Below are 26898 nucleotides of genomic sequence, written 5' to 3' on the forward strand. Positions count from 1 at the left end.
CCAGAATATTTATAAATTAATACCAGGACACTATAATACTCTTCAATTTTGACAGCAACTTAGGGAGAGGCAATGTTTTTCCTCTGTAGGAACTTCATATTCACTCATCTGCATCTTCATTTCTCAGCTGTCACATATTGGATCATTCTTCCTTTCACATCCCTCTTACTTGTGTCATTAGTACAATACTTAAAAAAAATCATCAAATACCTAAACCAATTCTACAGAGCAAAAAATGGACTAAGAAAAAGAGATGAAAGAAGTTCTAGAGAAGAATCACCTTTCTTAATCAAAGCAGACTTGGATACCTTTTTTCTGCTATCTGCTCGGATCTGAGCAGTAATATCCCATTTACCAAACCTTCCACCATTTCAAGAGAAACACAACAAACCAGAACAAATCATCATTATCGGGTCCCATGCATATGGCTTATAACTGATATACTTTAGAAACACAAAATGATTTTAAAAACTGGAAAACTATAAATTACAGTAAATCTATATTTTACCTCTCTCTCTATTTTGTCTGTCTCATATTTGAAGACTTGTTCTCTTAAATCAATACATTTGGCATTTAATTCCTTGTTTCTCTCTTCCACTAGGTAAACCTGCTTTTCAGTATCAGCTCTGAGTTTGTTGAAAATATCATTAAACCGATCTTGTACATCATTCACTACTTTTTCTTTGATGATCCCCTTGTTCTGCAGATCTTCCAGTTGCTGACGGAGCAAAAGGTTTTCACTCTGGAGCTGGCCCAAGCGCTCCTGCAAAGATTCCTGCTTTATTGTAAGTTTGTTTACTTGGTCTTTCTCAAGCTGTCGAGCACGATCATATTCCTTTGCCTGACACTGGCTTTGACTTAATTCTTTTTGTGTCATTTCTAAAAGCAATGTTTTCTCTCTGAGTGTTTGTCTTAACTGGTGAAGCTCATTTTCCAGACTATTAGCTTTGCTTTCAGCTTTACTCAGCTGCTGAGACAAGCTCTTGTTGGCTTCTCGCACGTCTGAAAGGTCATGATTGAGCTTGTCTTGCAGGCGAAGCCATTCATCACGTTCTCTCTGAAATGTTCGTTCAGCATCACTTTTTGATGACTGGTGACGCTCAAGTTCTTGAACAGTCGTGTTCAAGCGGGAACGAAATGATTCGATTTCTGTCTCTAGTCTGTCTTTGCTTTCTTTTGTCTGCTCAAGTTTGGAAGTCAGCATTGCAGATTCTGTCTTTAATAAGTTCAGTTGTCCATTGTACTGAAAAACTGTTTGTGTTAAGGTTTCCTCATTCAGCTTAAGTTCTTTTTGGAGATCTTCATTTTTTTCTTTCAAGGTCTCATTTTCCTCTAGATATTTTCCTTCTTCCTCCTGGTGCCTAAGTCTTATTTGATCAAGTTCTAGTCTTAACATGGCAATCTCATCTTGCAGTAACTGATTTTTGTACAACAGATCCTTTTCTCTCTCAGTGTCGGATTCCTGAATGACAGTGAACATGAATAAATATCCAGGTGGGAAATAAATCTACAAAACCACTTCAGCATTAAACCGCATTTTTGTTTCTAACATTGCAACATGACTTCAAAGATGAGAATGAAATTTCAGGTAAGACATAAGCTACTCTATGAGCCACTGCATGTGTCTAATGTAGGCATAGAATGAAAGCGTAACATAGCCATAAATAAACGTGCCAAATACATAATGCCTTTTTTCCCATAAACCAGCAACTAAATAATAAAATTATTTTAAATATTGCAGGTATAAAGGTATAAAGGTTATAAAATGACAGTGCTTTCTTGTGTGTGCATGCCTTTAAAATATTCCCTTTTTGATTAATTTAGCTGTGTTACCAATTTGGTAAAATCTCTGTTCACCAGAGTTAAAAATGGTATTTTCCTTTTAAAATGTCTTCTTAACGCTTTTTTTAGCATTACTGGAAGTTTGCTATACAGCTGAATCATCCCTCGAATACGAGAGTCCTGTATAGTGCCTGTTTTATTATACAAATTTTTTTCCATGTAAATACAATCACCCTATATTTATTGGGCAGCACAGTCAAGAACAAATAATTCTTCCAAGAATTTCATATTCTTAGTAAATTTAGTAAACTTTTCAAGACTTCTTTTTTTTCGGTAGCATTCATGATTCCTTATTCTCCATCAATTATTTTAACTAGTATAAAGAGTTTAATTCATTGCTGACCTTCCTTCATAAAACTTTAATATGTGGAGGTGGAAAATAACTTGATACTTCAAGTTTGATAAGGGAATCAATAATTTAAAAAACCCCCAAGTAAAGAGAACAAAGAATGAGTGTCAAACAACTTCCTTCCTGGTCAGTCTGGATGTAGGTAACTAGCTATATGTTTCACAGTTAGAAACCTTACAAGTGATGATAAAATGTCAAGGAAATAAAAACAAGACAGTTGAAAAAACAGCATAAATAGTGTTTTCTTTTAGCTTTCTATTTGTACATGCAGTGTAAGTACATACAGCACTGATACTTCTTTCCAGAACTTTTAAAGACGTAAGGGAAAACAGAAGAGGTATTTTCCCAGTAAAATTACATTGATAAACTGTAAATAATCCATCAAGAAGCAGAAAAAAATATGTAAGTTTTATTAGAACTTTAGAACAAACATGACAAAATTTAATTAATTAGAAAAAAGATCTGCTTACATCTGAACTTTTTCCTATCGTTCTTCTTGTCTCTTCTTCTAATTCCTTTTGTCTCCAAAGGTGGTTGTTCAAAATGCCTTCTTGCAGGGCTCTGGCACTCTTTTCCTGAGACAGCTGTCTCTGTGTTTCATCACGCTCATCTTCAACCTACAATAAAACAATTAAATTACTTGCACCTTCAGAAAAATCAAAGCTAGCAGTATCATTCCACTCTCCCTTTTATTCTTGTAAATATTTTTGCTTTCTCCAGTTACGATAATCCCTCTATAAATTTTAATTTTCTTCTGAAAAATTCAGAAGAAATACAGAATGTTTTGTAATAATATAGAAAAATAACTCCAAGTCGGGCTTTGAAATACAAACAAAAGAAAAGGGAACAGACTACTTGGAAACTAGTAGAAATCTGGAAATAGTCCCCCAGTGCCTCTTCCATGAACAAAGTGCCTCTTCTTTAGGCATACTGGAATACAACACCAATTAAAAAGAAGCAAAAAATAAGAAGGTAAGTGTTTAAGTCATTATCTAATATACCTGTTTGAAGAGCTTTCTCAATGCTACTAACTCCATTTCTAAATTCCTTGACTGTAACTCAAGTTGCTGTTTCTCCTCTATCTCTTTACAATATTGCTCTTCTTTCCTTCTGAGTTTTTCTCTTGTTTTCTCATATAGTGTTTCTACTCTGAGCCTCTTTTCTTCTTCTTGCTTCAAAGTGAACCTGGGATTTAACAGTACAGTTGAAAAACTAAAGCACTGATATAAAAATTAGATATTCTACGCTATGAACTTGCAGAAACAACTCAAACCATAAAAAGGTTAAATATTTTCAGATTTTATATTTTTACTCTAACTTTTAACTTTTTAAAAATTCTAATATCACTCCATTATCCATGGTATCAGTTTTACAAAATATGGAAATAAACCATTGACTGTATTATCACCTTTCAGTTTATCTAGGCAAATATACTGAGGTATGCACATTTCTATTACTTTTGAAGACATATTACAGACACTTGAATAAAAAGGAATTTGTTTTCTTAGCAAAGCAACATAAACTTTTGTCTATGATTAATATACATTTTCTTAATATGATGAGCATTGCCTGCATATTATGGATTCAGTAACTGCAAGTAATGCTGACAAAGCAGCACATCACTTATCTCTCTGACAGACCCACCAATTTTTTAACAAGCCTTTTGTAAGTCTTAAACAATGGCTGACCATAGGAAAAGCATAGCAAAGTTTCTATTTGCTTAGGAATGAGATCAATTTTCAAAAATTTATTTAGAAATGTGGAGGGTTTAAGTTTAATGTGTTTAAAAATAGTTTTAAACCTTTAAGGATCTACATCTGGAAGAAACAACAGCAATTTGACTTTGATGATAATCTACAGACAAACCCTTAGGGAATGTCAACTTCTTTACTAACTGAGACAGATAGCAGTAAGCACCAACATAGTAAGAAATGGTCCATAGCGTGCCCACAGTACCCAAACAAAAAAGCAGTTTTGCGCTTCATAATTATTTTGAGTATTTTTTCTCAAATCCTTGCAACAGTCAACAAGTAAAAAAAAAAATAGTATTAACATAACGACAGAGGTGGCAAGTGAAAATCTGCTTTAGAATTCTGCAAAAACAAGTAGCAGCAGTCTCTAATAAATCATTTGAAAGACTGACAGTAAGATTTGTATTTCAATGGTTTATACTGCAAGGAAGAAAGCTTTACATATAATTTTTAAGGTAATTTCACCAAAAAAAAAAAGCTTCTATAAGTGTAAGGCTAGCATAATGTAATTGCTTTCATAATTTATTAACAATGAAAATAATTATTCACACTTGTTAGATACTTGGGAATTTTGAAAAACACTGGCTAGGGTAAAGTTAATTTTCTTCACATGGAGTTGTGTTTTGAATTTGTGCTGAAAACAGTTGATATTATAGATGGTGTTGTTGTTGCTGAGCAACATCTACACACCAACAAGGCATTTTCTGGTTCTCCTACTGCCCTACCAGCGAGGGGGCTGTGGGTGCACAAGAAGTTGGGAGGGGAGACTGCTGGGACAGGTGACCCAGCTGACACAAGTGATTTCCCAAACCATATGAAATGTTCAGTGGGCAAAAGGAAGAAGGCGGGGATATTCAGAGTGATGGCTTTTGTCTTCCCAAGTGACTGTTCCACGTGATGGAGCCCTGCTCTCCTAGGGATGGATCCACACCTGCCTGCCCAGGGGTAGTGGTGAACGGACTCCTTTTTGCTTTGCTTGTGTGCATGGCTTTTGATTTCCTTATTACACTGTCTTTATCTCAACCCACTGTTGGAGTCTGAAATACAGACTGTGTGCCCTTGTTTTTAATTTTTAGTTCTGAGATTCAAGAGAACACTGAATTTCATATTATATGAAATTCATGAGCATGTTTTCATGGTGATACATGAAAACAAATGTTAAAGTTAGATAAGAAAGGTAGGTGTGTAGATTAGAAAGTTTCTTAAATCACTGGGTGAAAAAGTAGTTTAGAGAACAAGAGACAAGATGGAGGATTTAGGGCGTTGTCTCTTGTCCTTCTTCTTTCTTCTTCATGTTCTTCTCCTGGAGGTTTTTGGGTAATAGTTAGTGATTAGATAGAAAATGCCGCAGTGCATCACAGAGGTGATGGGTCATTGGGTCATTAAGAAAAATAATATATGTGTCTATTGTTAATTGGATAAAAATAAGTATAAAGATAATAGAACTGCGTAGTTCGGGGCCATTTTGTGTATCAGACACGAAGTGTGCCACAAGGCCTTGTTTGTACCATCAGAAGAAAGAAATGTACCAAATTGCAAAGATTAACCTTGTAACCAGCCTGGAGAGACCTGTTAACTTTTGTAAGGATCCTTCAATAAACACGAGAAACAAGATTATAACGAGCTCGAGAGTTTACTTCGAATAATAAAGATTGAGATAAGTGGAACTCCCCACGAGGGAGGATCCCAGAAGAATTCAGCCCAGAGAAAGCTGGGAGACTATAGAAAAGCTGTATCTACAGAGAATTCAGCCCAGAGAAGGCTGGGAAACTATAGAAAAGCTGTATCTACAGAGAATTCAGCCCAAAGAAGGCTGAGAGACTAGAGAAAAGTTGTATCCACAGAGAATTGAGCCCAAAGGAGGCAAAGAAAAGAGAGAGGGAGGTAACACCCACGAGCTGTCTCACTTTTATCATTCTGATTCTCTTCTTGCCATCCCACTGGATGGTGGAGAAGTGAGTGAGCACCTGCATGGGGTGTAGTTGCCAGCTGGGCTTCAACCATGACACACTGCTAGAGTCCAACTGAGGTAAAGCTGGGACTGGCTTCCTCATAATCCTCTTTCACATACCATGAGGCACAACCCAAAGCTCAGTTCCCTCAGCCTCTCCTCACAGGGCTGGTGTTCCTGCTCCCTGAACAGCTTGCTAGTTCTCTGCTGAACTCACACACAACAACTAAGATCCCTCTGGTATTAGAAGGCCAAAAACTGGACACAGTGCTCTAGATGCCATTCAGTAAGTGCTGAATAGGGGCAAATAATCACTCCCATCTCCCAATCTGCTGCCAGTGGCCTTCTCAGCTGCCAGCTCACAGTGGTTCATATTCATCTTGCTCTGGCAAGACCACCAAGGTCCTCTCAGCAAGCTCTCTGGCCAGGCCATCCTCAGGACATCATCACAAGACAATCTTCCTTCCCAAGAGCAAGGCTCTGCATTTATTCTTGCTGCATTTCCTATGGTCTGTGCCAGCTCCTCATGTCTGAAGTGATGCAAACAGTGGTTAAAATCCTCACATCATCCAAGCCTAGCTCAGGATTATAGAGAATGGGACAGCCCTGAATTTGACTTTTCAAATAAGCAAACATGCAAGCAAATAAGCACTCCATGCTTCTCTAAACATTTCTGAGTTTCATGATGTGGAGTTACCTGAATTTCTAGTACTATACATCAACAGAAACAGCAAAGACAAAAACATACACATCTCATTTAAATCACCTCTCTTGTAAATCTCATTTTCCCATAAAACTCTCTTGTTCTCTTCTCCTGCTGTTAAAAAAAAGTAGAAACATCCAGATGATTTTAATGGCACTAATATCCAGGTGTTTTTTCCTGACATTACATCCTTCCTTTTAGCATAACTTGCCCATGGCATTCAAAATACAGAAAATCAAAAGTCTACAAGCTTTTCATCCATCACATCTATCATCAGCACCTTCTGGCACATTAACACGGACAAGGTAACACGTTATCAGAACAAAAGATTACATACTTAAGGCTTTGGATATCACTTTTCCATTCCACTTCTTGATGAGCCAATATGGATTTCAAATCTTGAGTCTCTTCCGCTCTTAATTTTGATTCCTCCTTTTCACTTTCCAATCTTTTTACTTCTCTCCAGACCGCTGTATACCGATTTTTTTCATGCTCTATTATTTGTTCATATTTAAGAAGTATGTTTTGAATTTTCAGTAAAATAGCAGAACCTATTTTGAGACAGAAAAGACAAAGAGGAACATATACTATATTTTGGAGAAGACAAAATCACCACTCAGGCAAAGGAAAAGGAAACAAATAGGAAAAACAGCTGCTCTGTATACACACAGGGCAGTGACGAAGGGGGAGGTGTTATCTTAAATATAAATGAACCAAGATACCTAGGACTGCACACAAAGAAACCATGTTTTAGAAGAGAAACTTCTAATATCTGAGGAAAAACTGACTTTAGAACATACCTGTATGATCCACAGTAAGCTGTTCTAAGAGCAACACAGCCTCTTTGTAGGTGGATGTTGGCAATTTGACATCCTCTGATGTTGTTTCAGATGAGTGAGTTAAATCAAGGTCATCAGTTATATCCATTTGTATGCTGACCTACAAACAATACAGTATTTTCTGTATACAACTATGTAATATTACAGATGTATGAATAACTCATTATTTCATTCACAGTCCATATCTGATTGATCCATCAGAGTGATTAAAAGCTGATAAGATTGTTTATCAAGAAACTAATTTTACAGTACCTTGTTTTTTTCACTCGCATTTTTTGTTGCAGGTCTGGAAAACAGAAATATATTTCAGTTCTGTGATATGTATCTTGCATTAAGAACAATATCTAAAGTTGTTTTGAAAACCTAATTTCAGTAGGAATTAAAGCAAACTTTAATACAATAATTTTTTTCAGATTTAGGCAAATACCGGGAAAAAAATTATTGTTACTGGAAGATTATTTTTTTCACAAGATATTATGCAAATGGTTGAAATAACTGTTCACTCAAAGTGATAGGAATCATACAGCTACAGACATGGTGATATACAGTTATGTGCACTCCCTGTTTAATACTACAGGTGAAGTTCTCTTCAGTATTTAAACTCTTTCCCTTAGGGGTCAAAGAACTGTAATTTTTGATTTTCTAGTGTACTTAGGCTGACAGGAATGGAGTTAAATTTTTTTCAGAACAGCCCACACAATGCTGTGTGTTAGATTTCTGACCAAAACAGTGTTGACAACACACCAGTGCTTTAGATATTGCTAAACAGTGCCTGTACCCTGTCAACAATTTCTGTTTCTCATTTTGCCCCCTACAGTTAAGCTCAAGGTAGGCAAGAAGTCAAGAGCTGAAGAAAAAACATAAAAAGTAAAAAAACTCAAACCCTATGGTGCAGGTGATAAAATAGCAATTTTGCTCTTGTGTCTCTCCCTCCCCCTTTTTAAAAATACATTTTCACATATACACTGACCTTAAGCTAATTTTTCAGCACTTGTGCACATGGTCTTTATAATGAACTTGGCTAAGAAGTTCAAAGCACATTAAGCAAAAAAGATGTGTTTTGGAAAACAAAAAGCATCATGTCATATTGCCACATGAAGGAACAAAAACCACTGTGCACAGCATGTTTACAGAAATCTTACCTTTAGCTTTAGGTCAATTTTTATCATTAAGTAAATTTTAATTATAACATTCCTTTACTCAGTACCTTCCTTCTTCTTGAGATGCTTCACTGGACGTGCTATCATCTGGTACTCGAAAATTATTCCCACTGCAAGAGCTCATCTGCTGATAAGCCTTCTGCTTTGAAGTCTGTCCTTTATTTTTCTTTGCAACATCATGATTCAAAGGAAATTCACTACATTGAACAGAAAGAAAAAGAAATTACCAAGTGAGTAACTTTACAGAAAATATTTATTTGAAACAGACATACTTAAGATGATGTCCAGAAATAACTGAGATGAAAAATATCTCTGATAAAACACAGATATAACTCAAAGGATTGTTATTTAAAAATAATAAAACAATTAAAAAGAATTATTTAAAAAATCTTGCCCTAGGAATGAGGGGAGACTGTGGAACCTCAACTAGATTCAGGCAATATCTTACATCCACATTAGAGGAAGTATTAAAAACAGAGAATCCTTTGAAGGACAGACAGAAGAACACTCCCTAGTTCTGAAACTAAGGAGTGAATCTAAGAACTCCTTACTTCTTAGTTTTATGAAATCCTGCTTAGGATTTCATAAACATATCAATGGCTCCTTCAAACTTTTGAGATTCATTTGGTAATATCTTTTCCCTCTTCCTAAAAAAAAAATGTGTTTTTCTTAAATGTGAAGCAGTGGACCACTCAGTATTGCTTTCAGCATTAATGAAATTGCTTCAACTAGTAGAATATTAGAAAACCTAAAAGACTTGCGTAATCCTACAAATAAGAATTAGAGATCATGTCTTTAGTTTATACTTTCATTGGCATTTTAATAATTTCTGACCTCTCCTCAGGTAAAAAATTCTTGTTGACTTTTTCTTCTGTAGTGTTTTCATCCTCCATTTTCAAACAGCCTTTGTTCCTTAGTGTAAGCTTTTCTTTCATTTGCTGATTAGTAATGTTGCCTGGTTGTGTACTTAATTTATCATCATTTTCCTCTTTTGACATTGTCTGGGTATTGAAACATCTTTCTTTTCTTTTTTCCTTCTCAACCTACAAGAAGAAAGTTAAGTTTCAAGTATTAATCAGTATTTCCATAAAAGAGAAACACAGTATGCAAGATGGAATAATTCAGGGTTTACCTCTGAAAACATGTAAAATGAAAAAAAAAATAGACAAGTATTTTCACAAAAAATTAAATTACAAAGTGTATTGTCATTGAAAGTACTTCGAATTCGCTCAAGATTCTGTGATGTAACAGAAACACAGTCCTTAGAAAGAAAACAACAGTGTATCTTAAAACACGAACAACAAAAATGTAAAAGAATTACTGATGGATTAAAGAGTTAGAAGGACTGCACAATGTTAGTTATAAAAACAGAAATAAAAAAAATCAAATGAAAGTGTGCTTGGTTACTGCTTCCTCCACCAAGAGCAGGTAGGGTAGCAGGGAAGAAGATTCCAAACCCACAAGTAGAAACAACTCCACTCACAGCAAACAGGAATTTAAGTGAAGGGCAATGAAGACACACCATGCAGAAATCACAGCAAATGGAAAATTCAGTCAAGACCCTGTTCAGAAGCTATTTTTCATTCTTTGTTTCAGAATCAAAACTGATTTAATGTGTGCACTTCTTTTTGTCAATGAAGTAGTAACTTCATAGACTGGAACTGAGTACCATGTACTGTTAAACTGGAACAACAGTGCGTTCTGTGTTTTCTGAAAAAGGGGGGAAAAGGGAACTCTCCACTGCTCTCTTTATTCAAAAGTATTGTATTTTCATTCAAACAGCTAATTTGCACAAAGCATCTTCATTTAATGATGAATAGCTGAAGTGAACAGGACCACTGATATGGAGAAAGACTAAAGAATAAGGAGTAGCTGGTGAACTACCTCTTTTTGCAGCTGTACCTTCTCTTTCTCCAAAGCCAGGAACACTGTTTGCAGCATTCCTATCTTACTCTTAAATCTTTCCATATCTTGTTTGAGTTCTTCATCAAGACTCCTTTCCAGCATGCCACACGATTCCTGAGCACTAGCAAAAAGACTTTCTGTTTCTCCTATATTACTGTTGATAAGGCAGTCCTTGGGAGCATCATCATTAAAACCAGAGTATTTCTTAAATTTCATTTCTGTTACAGAATGCGCATTATCATCACTTGTACAAACAGGTCTTATTTTAGGAAGACTATTAGAAATATCACCCAAAATACGTGATTTTAAGCTATGTCTCAGGGAACATGCAGGACCTTCCTCTGCATTTTTACTATTTCCATTATCATTCTCTTCTGTTTCCATACTGGGAAAACTTTCCATTTTCTTTTTCTCTCCTTCACTCTTCATTTCCTTCTTTCCTTTCTCTTCTTCATCTGTATTCCAGGTATCTTCTACATTTGTCTTTAAGCTATTTTGATCAGGAAGAACACCAATATCTGGAAATACAATTTCCATTTTGGGTACTTTACCACCTAGCCTGAGTTTAATATCTCCAAATTCACCTTGGCTTTCTAACTTATTACTTGATTCTGTCACAGGAGATGAAATAATATGAGAGTTTTTCAATTCTTCACCAAAGCCATCTTCTGATATTTTTTCCACAAGGCAAGCAGTTTCCCCAGCTTCATTTTCACCAAACAACTGCTTCAGCTCTGCTGTAATGTTTTTAAAATTTGTTTTCAGTTCCCTTTTCTCATTTTCAACCCACATTCTTTCATATCTTTCTTCCCAAGGTTTTAGATTTAACTCCTTGTCACCACTGTACGATTCCTCATTTTTTGTTAGGGCTTCCCGATGTGAAACTTCTGCTTTGTCAGTCTCATTTTCATGTGCTGTTTTTTCTATCAAGTTGGTAGTTTCGAAAATATATTTATCCTTAAGTGAACGGTACAGACAAAAAGATTACCGAGAAAAAGGAAGTTACAATTAATCTAGGTAATTTCCAGTGCAAATTCATCCTATCATGTAACAGAAATAAGAGCATCAATATTTTTGAAAGCAATTTTTTCAACAGAAATCAAGGGATACTAAATTAAAGGTTCACTTACCTTTTTCTTAAAAAGAAAGCCTTTTTTTCTTCAGAATTACTCACTACTAAGACTTACTAGAGACAACAGTTTTTCTAGGATCGGAGTTGTCTACACGAGGCTTATTTTTGTCCTTAGGCCTGCCTGCTTTCTGTAGCCAATGGCCTTTGTTAGAAAGCAATTATTTATTTTTTCATGTTTTACTGCTTTAATATAATTTTGCTTTGGAACTTCCCATGTTTCCTCACCTTCCTTCCTCCACTGTTCTACTGTTTGGCATTTTATAATCCCCTGCCAGCTAATACAGTGTTAATGAACACAACAACCTTTTTATTGTCCACCACATGGATAACTAGGTCTGTTTCTTCACACAAGATGCAGAAATGTTAAATTCCACTGCAAGTTCCAAAGAAAAGCATTTATTAGGGAAATCTGCCCATTCCTTCCCTCATCCCAAAAGTCAGGAACCCAAACTTATGTGAAAACCATACCATGCCTCACTCAGCTTGCCCTTATCTCCCTCATGTCCCTGACCCCACACCCTGCTCCTCAACACTTCTCAGTGCTTCCATCATGTGTCTCATTTCTCCCAACATGCTCCTTCCCCAAAAGCTTCCTAGTGCCTTCCATACAGGCCTGCAGCCTTAGTCCCAAGGGGCTAAGACCATCCAACTCCTCTCTCTCATTAGCCAAGCCCTCCTCTCTCTGCAAAAATTCCTGCTTTCAGAAGGGGGAAGGAGCACCTCAGCCAGCTGCCATCTGTCCGTCCCAGCCTTTCCATTCCCAAAGTTTGCTGCCCAACCCCTACCATCTTCAAGCAGGCCTAAGTTCCATGCCCTGCCTGTTAATATTAAGCATGTCCCTCTTTCATTGTACCTGGGTGTGGGGTAGAAGTAATTTGCTCCACTGTCCCTGGAGGTGCTACGGAAGACTCCAGACCCCTCTATCCAGCCCTCTCCCTCTCCTGCTGTAGGCCCAACACAAACAGGATGCCTGCCTTATTCCTGTCTAAAATGTTCTCTAAAAGAAACCTTTTCAAACACTTCCTAACATGGCCAAACAAGCACATATTTTGCAGAGGCAGGGAAAGCACTGAGAAGGTCACAAAATTTAACTTTTTTTGTTTCTTCTTCTCTTGAAAAGTGGAAGACCAGTCATACTTAATAAAATAGATCAGCATACAGACAAACTTCCTTCTTTACTTGAATGTGCATTTTGCATAGGGAAAAAAAAGAATTTGACTACACTGTTTCTCAGCACCATGCCAAAGGAAGAACACTGAACAAAGTCTAAGCAAACCAGCTGGAAACAAATTAGTGTAACAGCAAGTATTCAATACAATGATCAGGACTTTTCCCCACCCTAAGAGGACTGCATCTCATTTTATTTCAGGCTGTTATACAACCTTTATCCACAGGATTCTCCAGAATTATTCATTGGCTGGTAAGTTTCCTTTACTTTACATGTGTATAATACAATTTTCTGATTCAGACTCTTATTTCAAAATCACTGGTGTTACGTACCCACACTCCATAGTTTTCAACGGCATCCTTATCTTCTTTTTCAGCTGCTGATGACATATGGAAAGTAGATCCTGAGTACTCACCTACAGTGAGAAAACTGTATTTTGATAACCAGAATGACCTAATACTACTTATTTATGTTTAGAGTGCATTTTAAATCACATTTATGAGAAAAATCTTAACATAAAATAATGCATCCTCTCTAATTTGTGACCTCTTAGAGAAAAAAATTACCATAAAACAGACTGAAGATGCATCTGTGTACATTGCTTTCTTACAAGGCATTTAAAGGAAATTTGCTGAAAATTGCTGTAAGTGGCCACAAATCAACCAATCCTATTTCTTAAAGGTGTATTATCTTGATCTCTGTCTTTGAAATGCTGCATGCCATACAGTAACTAGTTACATGGCTCCAGCAACTGTAATTTCTCTATCTGCATATACGCAATACACAAAAAATCATGAAAAAAAAATCCAGCTTTGATTTTAAGGCCCCAGCTTTACTCCATGCATGAAACAAATCTGTCTCCAGACATTGTTCTGGATTCAGTATTTCAACTTATCTACCTTATCTGCTGCCTTATCTTTTGCAGAAGACACAGATGGGAACTGAAAGACAAACTTGTGTAACGCTGAGAAACAATCCATGATCTTAACACTTCACTCATACTGTTGAAAAACGGATTCCACTCTTCCCTCTCAGAATTTCTATATATAACATGGGCATACCACAAACTTCTCAGATGCATTCACTCAGCCTGGCAGCCTACTCTGAATCTCAGTTTCACCAGAGAATTGGACTAAAGATAATCCCAAGTACAATCTAGAAGCAGCACCTCACTGTCACTGTTCTTGTGGAAGGCACATTGTACACTTTCAAGTGACAAGTTTTCAGAAAGAAACAAGTCTTAGCAACTCAAGTGAGGCATCTAAAAACTAGAGATGGAGGCTTTTCACCATTAGCACTCTGCACCTCCTGTCTTGCTCCATAATGCCATGGATTCTACACAATAGCCCTTCTATACACAAAGTTTCACGGCTAAAGCGGAACACAATATCCTTCCAACAAGAAAAGTAAGATTGAGAAAAATAGGCAGGTAGCATCATAAAAAATACAAAAGGCTCCAGCCAACAGTAGAAACAGACAGATGTGGTGGTGGTTGAGGAACATTTGTAGGTAGCACCACAGAAATTACTGCAGAGTGCATCCTAAGTTATCCCTACCAAGACTGCTGTAATCAAACCCAAACTCCTATTTAGTCTTCCTCATCAGAGAAGTTTTCAACAGCAGCTATGTTAAGTTTGAAGTTTCGGTTTTCAAGTAAGGTTTTAGGATCTTTGGAGCCCACAAGATCTATTTAACATAGTGCTTAATCAATCTTGAAATTTCTGTGTAACCAGCAGAGAATAAGGGAAAAGGCAGGAAAGACACAAGGCAACAATGTTCTTTCATCTTGAGGACTGTCTGAAAAGGGGAGAAGACAACTTGTATGCTGGAGGAAGCCAACATCATGGAAGGGTAGACTACAGGAGGGAACAAACGTATAGGTGCATATTTCAATAGTCTTTCTGTTTCCAGGACACCTTGTTAGAACCGTTAATTTAAAATTAGGGAAAGATTTGCAATGACAATGTGCCTGTCCATGAAAGAACATGAAAAAGAGACGATCATGAATACCTTCAATATCCTCAACATCTTCTAAATCAAATTCCTGCAATAGATCTGCAAAACATAAAGCAGATGCCTTATTAAATACTCCTAAAAGATTATGAAGCTAAACCCAGAATGACTTAAGGCAAGTACTACCTGATTTCTGCTGCCTATTTTTAGGAGACGTTTCATTCATTTCCAAAGCAGATATGGGAGTCTTCAGCTATGAAAGAAAATTCAGTGATAAAACACCAAATTCAAAGTGAGTACAAACTATTTAATGAGAAACATAAGTAGTCAGTCTGACATGAACAAGTACTTACCTGTGAATTGCTGGGTTTCTCCAAGAAGCCTGGAAGTAAAAAATATTTTGGGAAATGTTATTTTTTTAAATTGTGGGTACCTTTTACTCCATTCAACATCAGCAGTTTCTACAACTAAGTATTAGTCACAACCATTATTTCATCAAGAGAACAATACTGAACATTCCATTCACCTCATCATGCAGCATGTGTCTTAGTACACAAGAAAAGAACAATGCATACTTCCCACCATGCGCCTTGGATTTAAAAAAAAATTATCACAGAACTAGAACAATACAGGTGAAGCATTAAGGTCATGCTTGTTAACAGAGCAAGACTAAAATATTTATTCCTTTTGAGGAGCTGAAGGATTATTTCAAAAGCCAAAGCTGGTCTGCTGCAATGAATGATCATATAACAGCATTATGACTGTGATTATTCTATAAGTGCTTAGTACTGAAGAGCATTTTCCTTTCCATTGATGGGACTAAGAAAGCATGGGTACAGACACAGAAACCTCATAGATGTCTAACAAGGTAGAATCAAGGCAGTGTTCATCAAATTGTTGTGGTTTAGCTTGCAGGGAACAACAGAAAAAAATGTTGTTTGGCTTTAATCTACATCTGTAACATAGTTCCAAATATTTTTTTTAAATTTTGTCCAAAGTTAAATCATTTCCAAACCCACACCTATATTTCTCAAATCTTCTAAAGTCATCTTACACTTTGAGTTCGCTCAATAAATAAGGATATGAAAGAATACTTAAAATTATTAAGAATGGCTCCATGGCAAAAATGTTGTATTTAAATATTTTTTTTTAATATTTTATATAAAAAATAACCCAAACCAACATTACAAAACCAAACAGCATTCAATTTCAGTAAACCTGGTGGTCCAGCAGTGTGGAAAGACCTTAAAAATACTACCACAAACTACTTTTACCATCTTTTCATACTGATCCTAAACTTGTCTTAGTAGAATTCTTGTCTAAGCAGAATTCCATGACAAATAGTTAACAACTACATTTGAAGCTCCTGGAAGCTTGTAAAGTTTTGCTCAAGATGCTCAAGAGACAGTGTCACAAACTACAGGCAGAAATCCTCAGCAAAAACCTCAGTACTTGGAGTCAAAGCACAACATAAAGCTATCCACATGCTATCAAAGGTTAAACTAGGGGGGATGAAAATGCTAAGCCAGATTATAGCTGTCTTCTGCTGCATTATCATATAAGAATGTTAAATGTTGAAAAAGGTCAGTCCTAATAGACATATACTGTCATCACTATGAAACAAGAACCTGAACCAAGGAAACTAGATACTCATTTGAAGAACAGAAATAATACAGAGAACTTCCTTTACAAAGTGGCCAGCAAGTGCTGTCATTACTGGTGTTAATTAACAAACAGTAAGAACTTCATTGGTGTGCTCTGCACTCGCACTGTGACAGCATTTCTAAGACAGACACTGACAAAAACTTACTTTAGCCTATAAATGCTTACAGACAAACATTAGCCCACCAGGAAGTTACCATTGTCACTTTCCCCTGACACAATCTGGGAGTGTGCTCCATGTCTCTCTGCAGCTGGGAGCAGCACACCACATGATATTTTTCTTGGCACTTCAGAATCTGCCTGTGTAACCTAAAACACATGAATGAGAATTGGTACAAATGCATTTCAACTCATTTCTATACAAAAAACAATTTATGTAGCATGGTATCAAGTATATTCTAGATACAAAAGCATTTTTAAGGCCCTTTGCAAGAATTAATCAAAACACAGTATATTGGAAAATCACACCATTTGTGTTTGTTTTCAGATCTTAGGCAAAAACTTCACACCAATATTCTGCCATGCTGACAAATCTTGACAAACTGGACAACTACAGAAGAATTAACATGGTAACTCAAGACACAGGTTGTGAACCAACATCTGCATGTCTGCAGTGGTCCAACATTTGTTCTTATCTGACATTCAAGTTGGTACTGACATGCCCTAGGCATACATCCTGCAGTAGTGAATGAACACAGTGCTGCTCCCAATTACAAGAGCCATTTGGGCTGAACAAAGATTAGCAAGGCAGAGCTTACAACTACCTTAAAACTAACAACATTTTAGCCTTGTATTTTTAAGGGGTAGGAAGAGTTCTCTTTCTCTCACAAGAACAAGAGGAACTTAGCGGCAGACCTTCCTCATTGCCACAGACAAAAAGAATGAAAAAGGCAAACAAGGCCAGCATGTGCAGTGTCTCTGTTGAACATGACTTTAAAGAGGGCCAGAGACCCCCCAAGGGCAGCAGCTAACCAGGTCAGCAGACTAGGGCTGTATGGTGAAAAAGCAACAATCCTGTCAGCCTCTCTGAAAAGGTCAGAATATTTTAAGCAGCAAGGAATTTCACTGTTTCAGTACTATACTAGAAACCAAACTCAACGGCCATTTGCAGAGGCCCAAGCCATTAGCTCAACCTAACTTCATCCCAGTCCTAAACGAACAGCTGGCCTAGAGAGGAAGTATTTCAAGGGCTCCCAGTTACAAACATGGGAAAAGGAAGAAAAGAGGAAATAAGCCTTATCAACAGTAGTGTCCAAATCAAAAGGAAGTTCTCAAGTGATTCTGGATCTTACTACTACTTCCTGCAGTGGAAACCCTTGTGTCCTTCACAAAAAAGTACCTCAGAATCCCAGGGAGATTCAGCATCTTCTTCCTCTTGCTCGGCTCCCACCGCTGGAAGGATACCTGAAAATAAGGTAAGAAGATTAAGGTAATAAGGTAAGAACCTTGAGTGTTTGTACATCCAAAGATGCAGGTTGCATTGATGAAAACAAATAAAGAAGCAAGTTTTATTCATGTGTTTCTTCCCACCCAGACACATCATGTTATCTCCTTTACACTTCCAACTGCTTTTGCCCTCTTTCTATCGGAAGATGGCTATGCACAATAGCTGATAAAGCTACAGGTAATATTGAACACGCTTGGCTATCATTCAGGAAGATACTCCAGTGTTCTGCAGTTCCGTTACAGACAGAGTCAAGGTTTCTCCAGCCAACAGCTCCAAAATTTGGCATTTACTATCACTTTCCACTGTACAGGGGGTACCATAGAAACATTATCCAAAATCTCCTCACACTAACATCCACAAAGTCACCAAGAAACAATGCTCTCTTTGTGCTACTAGGAAAGATCTTCCCTGACAAAATTGTTAACCAGCCCCTCCCCAGAAGCTAAACCCCTAAGCATGGCCATTTAAAAATATAGGCTCACACCTCAAACACTTAACCCAAACACTCAAAAGCCATTTCCGTCTTGGGGGAGAGGGTTAAAATTCAAACCTCTTCTCTACCACACAATTTTAAGGTTCAGTCTCAGGGAATTCCTAGACAGATTTTACTATTGTGTTTCTATTTTAAGCTATGTCAGCGAAGTATTAAAGTGCTCTACTCTCACTAGGCTGGTAATGTTTTCAAGCACCCACATGTGGTGCTGAAGAGACCTTCTACATTTTAAAACTGGACAAGGTGAGATACTGGAACAGCTTTCTCTCTCTCAGCTTGACCCAAATCCTTCCCTGGCCTCAGCCAAGAGCAATCAGAGCCTTTCAATGTGACAGTACTCATGATAAAAGGGAATACCGTTGTCACTCAAGACACGCTAGTCCTCCTTCTCTTTTTCATCTGTGCATTTTGTTCAGATCACTTTGGGGAGAACACAGCAACGAATTAAGAATGGCACTTACTTCATATCACATTGCTTGATATACAATGCTACAATTTCATTTCTTTAAGAATGAATGAAAAGCAACACAACCTGCTTTCCTTCTCTGCCAATGCCCACTAAGACTCAGAAGCAAGAGAAAATTTTGCTATCATAGGAGCTATCATACCAATCACCGTTTTAGTTAATTTTCTATGCATTAATATTTGTAGAGGAAGAACTTGGGTCAGGATTTACAAAGTAATTTGTCTCACCAGAATTGTCCTTTGAAGCTTTGTGGACTTCATGCCTATCATTACAAACAGAATTTTTCACATCCTCAGCAGCTGTAGCCTGTAACTTTTTGCCAGCACCCTCCTCTTCTTCTTTGTGTTTAGATGATTCTTCCTAAAAGAGATCAACCAGAACAGCTGAAAAGAACAAATCAAATAAACATCATCTTTGCTGTTCCTCTATAAGCAGTTCCTCATGTCAGTCTAACTTTAGCTTCATTTAAGTTACAACATTCCAGAGCATACTTCTTTTTTTCCTCTACTTTGCTCCACAGAAAATAATTAGTTTCCTGCTCTCAAGCTCATGCAAAATTCTTTTTGTTTCCTCACTTTCAGCTATCACACCATGAATTTTCATAAATGGTAGTAAAACTTCACGGATAAAAACTGTAACATAGAACTGAGAAAAATCTAACCAATTTGAGAGTCAACTATTCTTTTTCCATACTATAATATATTACCATATCGTAGCAAAGAAGCTTTTGACTCCAAATAAGACACTAACATCAAAAACGCATGATCAAACGATGGACATATGTGAAAAATAAGTACTAAGAGAAATCCAGTTTACTATGTGTTTCTTACCTATCTGACCCTGAGAAAATGCCCTTGTGATTGACTCATCCTTATATACTTACTTCGGTGCTTGAATGGAATGCTGCTCTCCAATTTTCTTCTTGCTTATTTAAGTGCAAGTTTTCACTTTCTTGTTTCAATAGTTTACAGACTTTATCATCTACTCCTTCATACTCCTCTTCTTCAGTATCTTCATCATCCACATGTTCAAGTATGACAGAGGCTGGTTTTCCACCTTCAGGTCCTGGCGTTTTTTCTGCTAACCAAGAATTACTGCTACTTTCAAAGCCATCACTGATATTTGACTTTTTCTCCTTAACACCAGAACTATCTAAGAGAGGCTGAGGTATCTCTTTTTTCCAGTCTGTCATTTCAGAGTCTGAAAAACAGGAGTTAGCATTTCTGTGAAACTTCTCCTCAATCATGCTTTTCCTGTTCCAGCTTTCTTGCATATCTTGCAGATTATTTAGATTTTGAAAGACAGCTTGTTTTGGTACTAACTTGCATGATATTTCATTATTCATTATCTTTGGAGACACTGTCGTTTTATTTTCTTGAGATCTTTCACTAGACCCAGCTATGAAAGACACCGGAGTATCAACAGATTCCTCCATGTTTTCATCATGTTCTTTACTTATTTCATCATCATCACAGACATCTCCAGTTCCACACTGAGCATCCCCTTCATACTTTGTTTTACTGAAATACTCTAATTGCTGATTAATTTCTCCTTTAGGTTCTGTTTTCTCCTCTTCCAGTATTTCATTAGATTGAGTTTCTTCATCTTCCAGTTCTTCCTCCTCCTTTTCATCTTCAGTAAAATCTTCATCATCCTCCTCCTCCTCCTCCTCATAATCTTCATCACCATCTCCACTGTCCTTTTCATCCTCCTCTTCTTCCTCCTCCCCCTCCTCCTCCTCCAATTCTTCATCAGGGTTGCTCACAGCTGGGACATCTTGATTAAACAGATCTTCACTGTCTCCTTTGTTCACATTTGCACCTGATGGGGTTCTTTGTTTGAGACTTTTCTGTGGTGACTTAGGACTTTCAATTCTAGAACCATCATCTTAAAGTACAAAAAAAAGAAAAATGCATGTGAACAGAAGGACTTGAGTAAACAGTAACAGGCATGTTATCAGATTAATGTACAAGAGAGGAGCCATTTGGGAATGTCTCAAAATGGAGAGGTGAGGTTGGGCAGGATGAAGGATGAAACTGATGAAGGAAAATGGCTTAAGAGAGGACTAATAACTTCATTTTAATGACTTATTTTATTCTGAATTAAGTGCTGTGTTTACAAAATGCTGCATTTCTCACTTCCTATTTAAAAAGAAAACCCCAAACCAACCACAAAACCTACTTAGCAAGTATACTTTATATATACTTTATAAATATATATAGTTATATATATATATATCTATACTTTATATATATAAAGTATATATCCTCCATATATATTTATATATATAGTATATCATGCAACCTTTTGCAAATAACTTACTGTTTTTCTTGAACTGCTGTGAAGCATTCATTAACAGTGTCAGGTTTGGCTTCTGCAGCTTCTGTAAATAAAGATTTATTTAAGAAATTTTTTTAACAGTAACAACAAATCCTTTGTTCACATCAAATCTTGAACAGTAAATATATTCAGACTGCCCTTATGATAGTGTTGGCTCCATCCTATACCTTTAACTATACAAACATTCCTCTCATATCCAATTCAGTAAGTCTTTCACACTGTGCAGGCACCCTTCTGCAAATTGTTTCCAAAAATGTTTGCGTGCATAATCATTCTAAAAATCTGTTTCTAATATCTGCAATACTTAAGTAAAATTCAATTATATTTAAAAGTGCATTTTCAGGATGCTTACTTGCAAGTGTGCACAAGGTAAGTAACTATTAAGATCCTCATACTTAATGCATAAATTAGATTCTGCAAGTACACTTAAAAAATACCCCTAAATTTCAAAATCATGGCAGAAAAATGTATCATTTCTATTTAAATCAGTGCAAGGAAATTAAATCAAATTTCATGAACATGCTCACATGTCCAGCATTAGAGTGGGTTGAACTAATACACTCAGGCTCTAGATCACTGCACAATGCCAGTGCAACAGAGTTGGTGCTCCAGACATCACTCTGAAGTGATAATTCTACAGATCATTAGTAAAAACAGCAGGCATGAGAGCTTGTAACTAACAAGAGTACTACCCGAGCATTCAAAAACAAAGAGGAAAAACAGGCAGTGAGATCACATGCAAGTACTGAATGTCATCTTATATAAGAAAATTATATAAGATAATGATAAATGACGTAAGAAAATGATCCATTTGAGTAACTCATCTGTTCATTGAGCACTCTTGAGGAACCTTCTGAGGAAAGGAGAAATAAGTGATGAAGGATTTTTGTAGATCTTGATAAATAAATGTCCTTTATCACTTAGGAATCTAACCCCAAATTTACAGAAAACAATAATAATGATTGAAGAAGAACAGGATAGGCTATAATAACTTACAAATTTTTGAAGTCTGCAAATCTGACTTATATGAACAAAAAAAACCCAAAAACTATGTGGTTATCTTGTCACCTACTGCTTTTTGGCTCCAGATTATAAATCTACTGCATACTCTGTTACAGCTACAGATTGTTTAGGAAAAACTCACAGCACAAGGAAGGCTGGCTGGCCAGAGATTGCTTTAAAGAGAAAACAATATTGGCTGGAGCTGCAGATTCTTTCAGTTCCAAAGAAAATTTGCCTGCACACCCCTTATTTTTACAGGATATTTTTCCTGTAAATGCACATACCTTGGGGGTAAAATCAAGCTCCTCTTCCTCAGAGGTATGCCAACTGTCATCACTCCCCTCTTTCTCAGAGCTTCTTTAAAAGCAAAGCAAAATGAGTATTGTGTCTCTCAAGTCATTCTTCAGGTAAGTGTTATGTATTTTTAAAGTCTCACCTTATTGAGTCTCCTTGGGAAAAGTCATCTATTGCTGTTCAAAGATTAATTGACATGTTGAAATTAAATTTAGCATGCTAAGAATTAACCATTTAAAAATTAAACATTTAAAATGGACAATTCTACACATCATAATAGAATGATACTCTGCGTAGTAAATTCACTACAAGTGGCATAAATGACTTAATTTCCAAATCAGTACTGCATCTTCAAACAACACTGAATTAAAAAAAAAAAAAAAAAGGAAATAAAAAGACTAGTGCTGTCTTTCTTTTGGACTCTTATACCTAGAAGTTTAAAAAACATAGAAACACACCTAAACGAAAAAAAATAAATAAATAAAGTATAATATTAACATCCTACATTAGTAAACAATTAACAAAATGGTGGTGGTTTAGCAAGACATTAAGAACTTCGAAAGTATTCATCTTACACACAAGTACACATCACATGCAGAGATTTATTATTTTTTGCAGCATTGTAACATTACGCTAGATATTACACTATCTGCTGCTCTACCCAGTTACAGATTATTTTGCAAAGGTAATGAAAATCAAAAAGCAATCAAGCTCTAAAGTTCAAGTAGAAGGATCACCAACAGTTCTGTACACTGCATCAAAAAGGGCATTCAACAAACAAAAGTGGCAATCCCAGGGCATTCTATAGCACACTCCAAGCTTTCATCAGTGTTACAAATGTGACTTGCACATAGGATAATACGATAAATCAGGTCAGAAGGAACCTCAGGAAGTCTCTTAGCTAGCCTTCTCAAAGCGGGTTCAGTTATGAGGTCAGATAAGGTTGTTCAGGGCTTTATCCAGTCTGGTCTTAAACACCTCCAAGGAGGGAGACTGTACAACCTCTCTGTTTCACTGTTCCCACATCCAATTAGAAACTATTTTGTTGCCACTTATGCCTCTTATATCTCCACCTCCTGTCATGTACCACGGGGAAGCACCTGGCTTTGTCTTCTCACATGTACCAGAAGCTGCTGCTAGGTCCCCTGAAAATTCACTTCTCTAGGCTGAAAAATCCCAGTTTCCTCAACCTGTCCTCGAAGGGCAAATATTCTTGTCCCTGATCAATCTGATGGACTTCTACTGAACTTGTGCACTGTTGAAAGACAAATCTCTCTTGCACTGGAGGCTCAAATTACACCCACAGCACTGGACACAATCCAGAGAGTGCAAAGTAGAGGTGGATAATCACTTTCCTCAATCTCATGGCTATGCTGCTCTTAATACAACTCAGGACACTGTTGCCAGGGCACCCTGCTGCTGGCTTATTCTCAGCTCACTTTGACAAGACCCGTCAGGCTTTCTCAGCAAGGCATCTCTCCTGCCAGGCAGTGCCAGCATGCTTTGTAGCAAGGGGTTGTACCTTTCTGTGTGCAAACTTTGCACTTGCCCTGGCTGAATTTTGCTAGGCAGGCCTGACAGTTCATTTACACATCCTGTCAGAGTAAATGCCTCTGAATGCCAGCACTGCCCTGAAGTGCATCTACTGATCCTCCCAACTTAGGGCTATCTGCAATCTTGAAGGGAGTGTACTCTAGCACATCACTGATCTACTAAAGAAACCTGAACTCTAGGACTCCAGCTTCAAGAGTGCTAGAACCTCTCAACTATCAGCAACTAAGATGAAGTAAAGGGCTCTTCAATTCCCAAAACAGAAGGGGAAAACAAACACAATTTCCACATAGCTATTTCAGCATTACTCAAGTTCTTGGTAACTAATTTTTGTTAGCTATCATAACAACCAATCCAAGGTCTTTGGTAGAATCATTAAAGGGAAAAGAAAAGAAAGACATATCATGCCTGAAGACATCTCTGCTAGCATGAAACACAAAAAAGCATGGAAATTTTGTCTGTTCTAAACACAGGGTACATGTGGGAATTTTGATGAGTACATCTCCTGACCTGGGCTTTTGGACAATGAAATACAGTGTGCACGTCATGTAGAGAAAACCTAGAAGCTGAAACAAGGACAAGCTAACAAGTAAAATACCAACACAGTCTCTAATTTTTACTGTTTCCTATTACAAACACACAATATTTAAACCACATTATATAGTTGTACATGCAACAGTTTCCTGTTAACTCAATCAGTACCAGCAGCCTAACCTACCTGCTGATGTCCCAAGGTGAATAAAAATATTTCCACCAGTGTGGAGCAGTCAGTTATCACTCTTGATGGGTGACTTCAGTTATATTTTCAATTAGTACAGTTAATCAAAAGAGCTGAGTCAGTTTTATGAAATTTTGCTTCCAATGAATAGACTGGGTCAGTTGGGTAGAGCATGGTGCTAATAATACCAAGTTTGTGGGTTCAATCCCTGTAAGGGCCATTCACTTAAGAGCTGGACTTGATGATCTTTGTGTGTCCCTTTTAACTCCAAATATTGTGTCATTCTGTGAATAGTAACTTTAAGCAATGATCAAGACCAGGTCACATTGTCCTTTAGAAGGCAAGAGGGAAAGTTCATGAGCTACCTTTCAGACAGAACTCTGATTACAGTAGAAATGAGATCTAGAAGAGCAGTCTCTGGGGATTGCTTGTTTCTACTTTAACTCAAGCCCATTTCTATTTCAGAGTAAAAGAAGGGCTTATTTAAAAATAAAATTATTTACTATCACCAGTGACACAAAGCAAACGCCAAATTCAAAAGAACCAAGGCAAAACATGCAAACAAACAAAAATCACGCAAAGCCTGCTCTCAAATGTAGTTCATAAAACCAGTACCATCAAAATAGGGACCTCTAGGATAATAAACATTATAGATGTGTTGATATTTGTATACTTTACAACATATTTCATATTTTTAAATGCTACTGTATAAAATACCTTTCCTTGATTTTCCTGTTCTTGATGTCTGGTTAGGAGACTGTTGCATTCCTATATCCATTTAGGAAAAGGCATGGAAAGGACAGATGGAACAATGACATCAGAATAAACTGGAATTTCCAAAGACTTGGAGAACACAAGCAGTACATCAAAACAGCTACAGAAATGGCGGAACATACTGCGACTATCAGCCTATTCTACAGTTAGAAGTGCTGGAAACTGTAATAAATTCACTGTTTATCACAGAAACAACCCAACCACAATCTACAGAACTCAGCTCTCAAGGGACAATGTCAAACAGTAACTTAATGTACTCGCTCCATGAAAAACAGCCATATTTCAGTATTTTGAAACAGTGAAACAGATGAACAGAAATATACTCTCCTGACAATTCTGTATTTCCCTCAACTTGACTATTCCTTGTCTAGCAGAGATGCAAATTAAATTCCTTCATGACTGTAGAGTGCTTTACACATACAGCACACAAAATTCCTTATTCTAAGCATCTCAAAAATCCGTATGTGTCAAGAACCAAACGTTGGAGACTATCCAGAAGTTGCAAGGAAATCTTGGCTCCCTGTACTCAGACCAGCATGCAACTTTGAGACATTATGTTATTTACACTCACTCAAGTTACAGTTTCAGCATGTTTGTTATCCTTCACTAAAAAAGAAACCCAGTAACTTGTTGCCTCAAGCCAGCTCATCTTAAAAGTTGTGTCGGTGCCTGATACAAAGACAGGTCACCTCTACCTCAGTTTGAAGAGTCATTTGAGTTTGAAGAGTTCATTTGACCATGCTGCACCACTCATACAAAAGCTATGCCACCAGCCAGAATACAGACACGAGAGGGCAGCATGTTCCCCCAGGGCTATAGAGCAGGCCACAGTGACTGAAAAGGGTGCATTGACTGGTGTATCATGCAGATGTGCTTGTGTGTGTACATGTCTCTGTGCTGTGGAACACAAGTTCAGAATATAAATCACTATGCATCTGCTCTACCCATCCCATTAAGCAAAATTTTTATTTTAAGGCAACAAATCATTCTGTTATTGCAGCTAACTGACACCAAATTCCTTCATGATGTAACATTTGTCTCAGAGCAGAATGGAGTCCTGTTCACACTGGATTTGACCACACAGTATGAATATGGCAAAATCACTTGTATCAAAACAAGATACATCTAAATATTTAAGAAAGGACCTCATGATGGTTTCTCATCCTTTCTACATTTCTTGGTTTTCTGAAGAGATAATACAGGACAGCTTTTACTGACCTTGGGAGAGAGAAATCACTGAAGCACTAAATCCTTTTCTAAGAGTTCTATGATGGAAACCAAACAGTTTCTGTAGGGACCCAGGAACATGAAAGGAACAATACATCGTACAGTAAATATTCAAATAAACAAAAGCCAACTTAGGAAGTAGGCTGAATTGTTCATTAGAGCAGAATATTT

General features: G+C 37.0%; 1 protein-coding gene across 1 annotated transcript in view; it reads right to left on the reverse strand.

Moving 5' to 3' along the window:
* LOC131591855 (ankyrin repeat domain-containing protein 26-like) overlaps nt 1-26898 on the reverse strand; it is a 49725-nt gene that overhangs the window by 16968 nt on the left and 5859 nt on the right. Inside the window, exons 7-27 of the mRNA XM_058862956.1 lie at nt 25444-25494; nt 22600-22633; nt 22448-22520; nt 21144-21204; nt 19705-20708; nt 19049-19181; nt 17755-17819; nt 16613-16724; nt 15107-15135; nt 14940-15006; nt 14811-14855; nt 13133-13215; nt 10480-11457; nt 9430-9638; nt 8643-8792; nt 7688-7721; nt 7397-7535; nt 6934-7147; nt 3193-3376; nt 2662-2808; nt 509-1462 (exon numbers count right to left, since the gene is read on the reverse strand). Coding sequence (XP_058718939.1) covers nt 509-1462; nt 2662-2808; nt 3193-3376; nt 6934-7147; nt 7397-7535; nt 7688-7721; nt 8643-8792; nt 9430-9638; nt 10480-11457; nt 13133-13215; nt 14811-14855; nt 14940-15006; nt 15107-15135; nt 16613-16724; nt 17755-17819; nt 19049-19181; nt 19705-20708; nt 21144-21204; nt 22448-22520; nt 22600-22633; nt 25444-25494 — 4766 coding nt within the window. The remainder of the gene's footprint in view (nt 1-508; nt 1463-2661; nt 2809-3192; nt 3377-6933; nt 7148-7396; nt 7536-7687; nt 7722-8642; nt 8793-9429; nt 9639-10479; nt 11458-13132; nt 13216-14810; nt 14856-14939; nt 15007-15106; nt 15136-16612; nt 16725-17754; nt 17820-19048; nt 19182-19704; nt 20709-21143; nt 21205-22447; nt 22521-22599; nt 22634-25443; nt 25495-26898) is intronic.

This window comes from Poecile atricapillus, chromosome W, assembly GCF_030490865.1.
Source record: "Poecile atricapillus isolate bPoeAtr1 chromosome W, bPoeAtr1.hap1, whole genome shotgun sequence".
NCBI classification, from domain to species: domain Eukaryota; kingdom Metazoa; phylum Chordata; class Aves; order Passeriformes; family Paridae; genus Poecile; species Poecile atricapillus.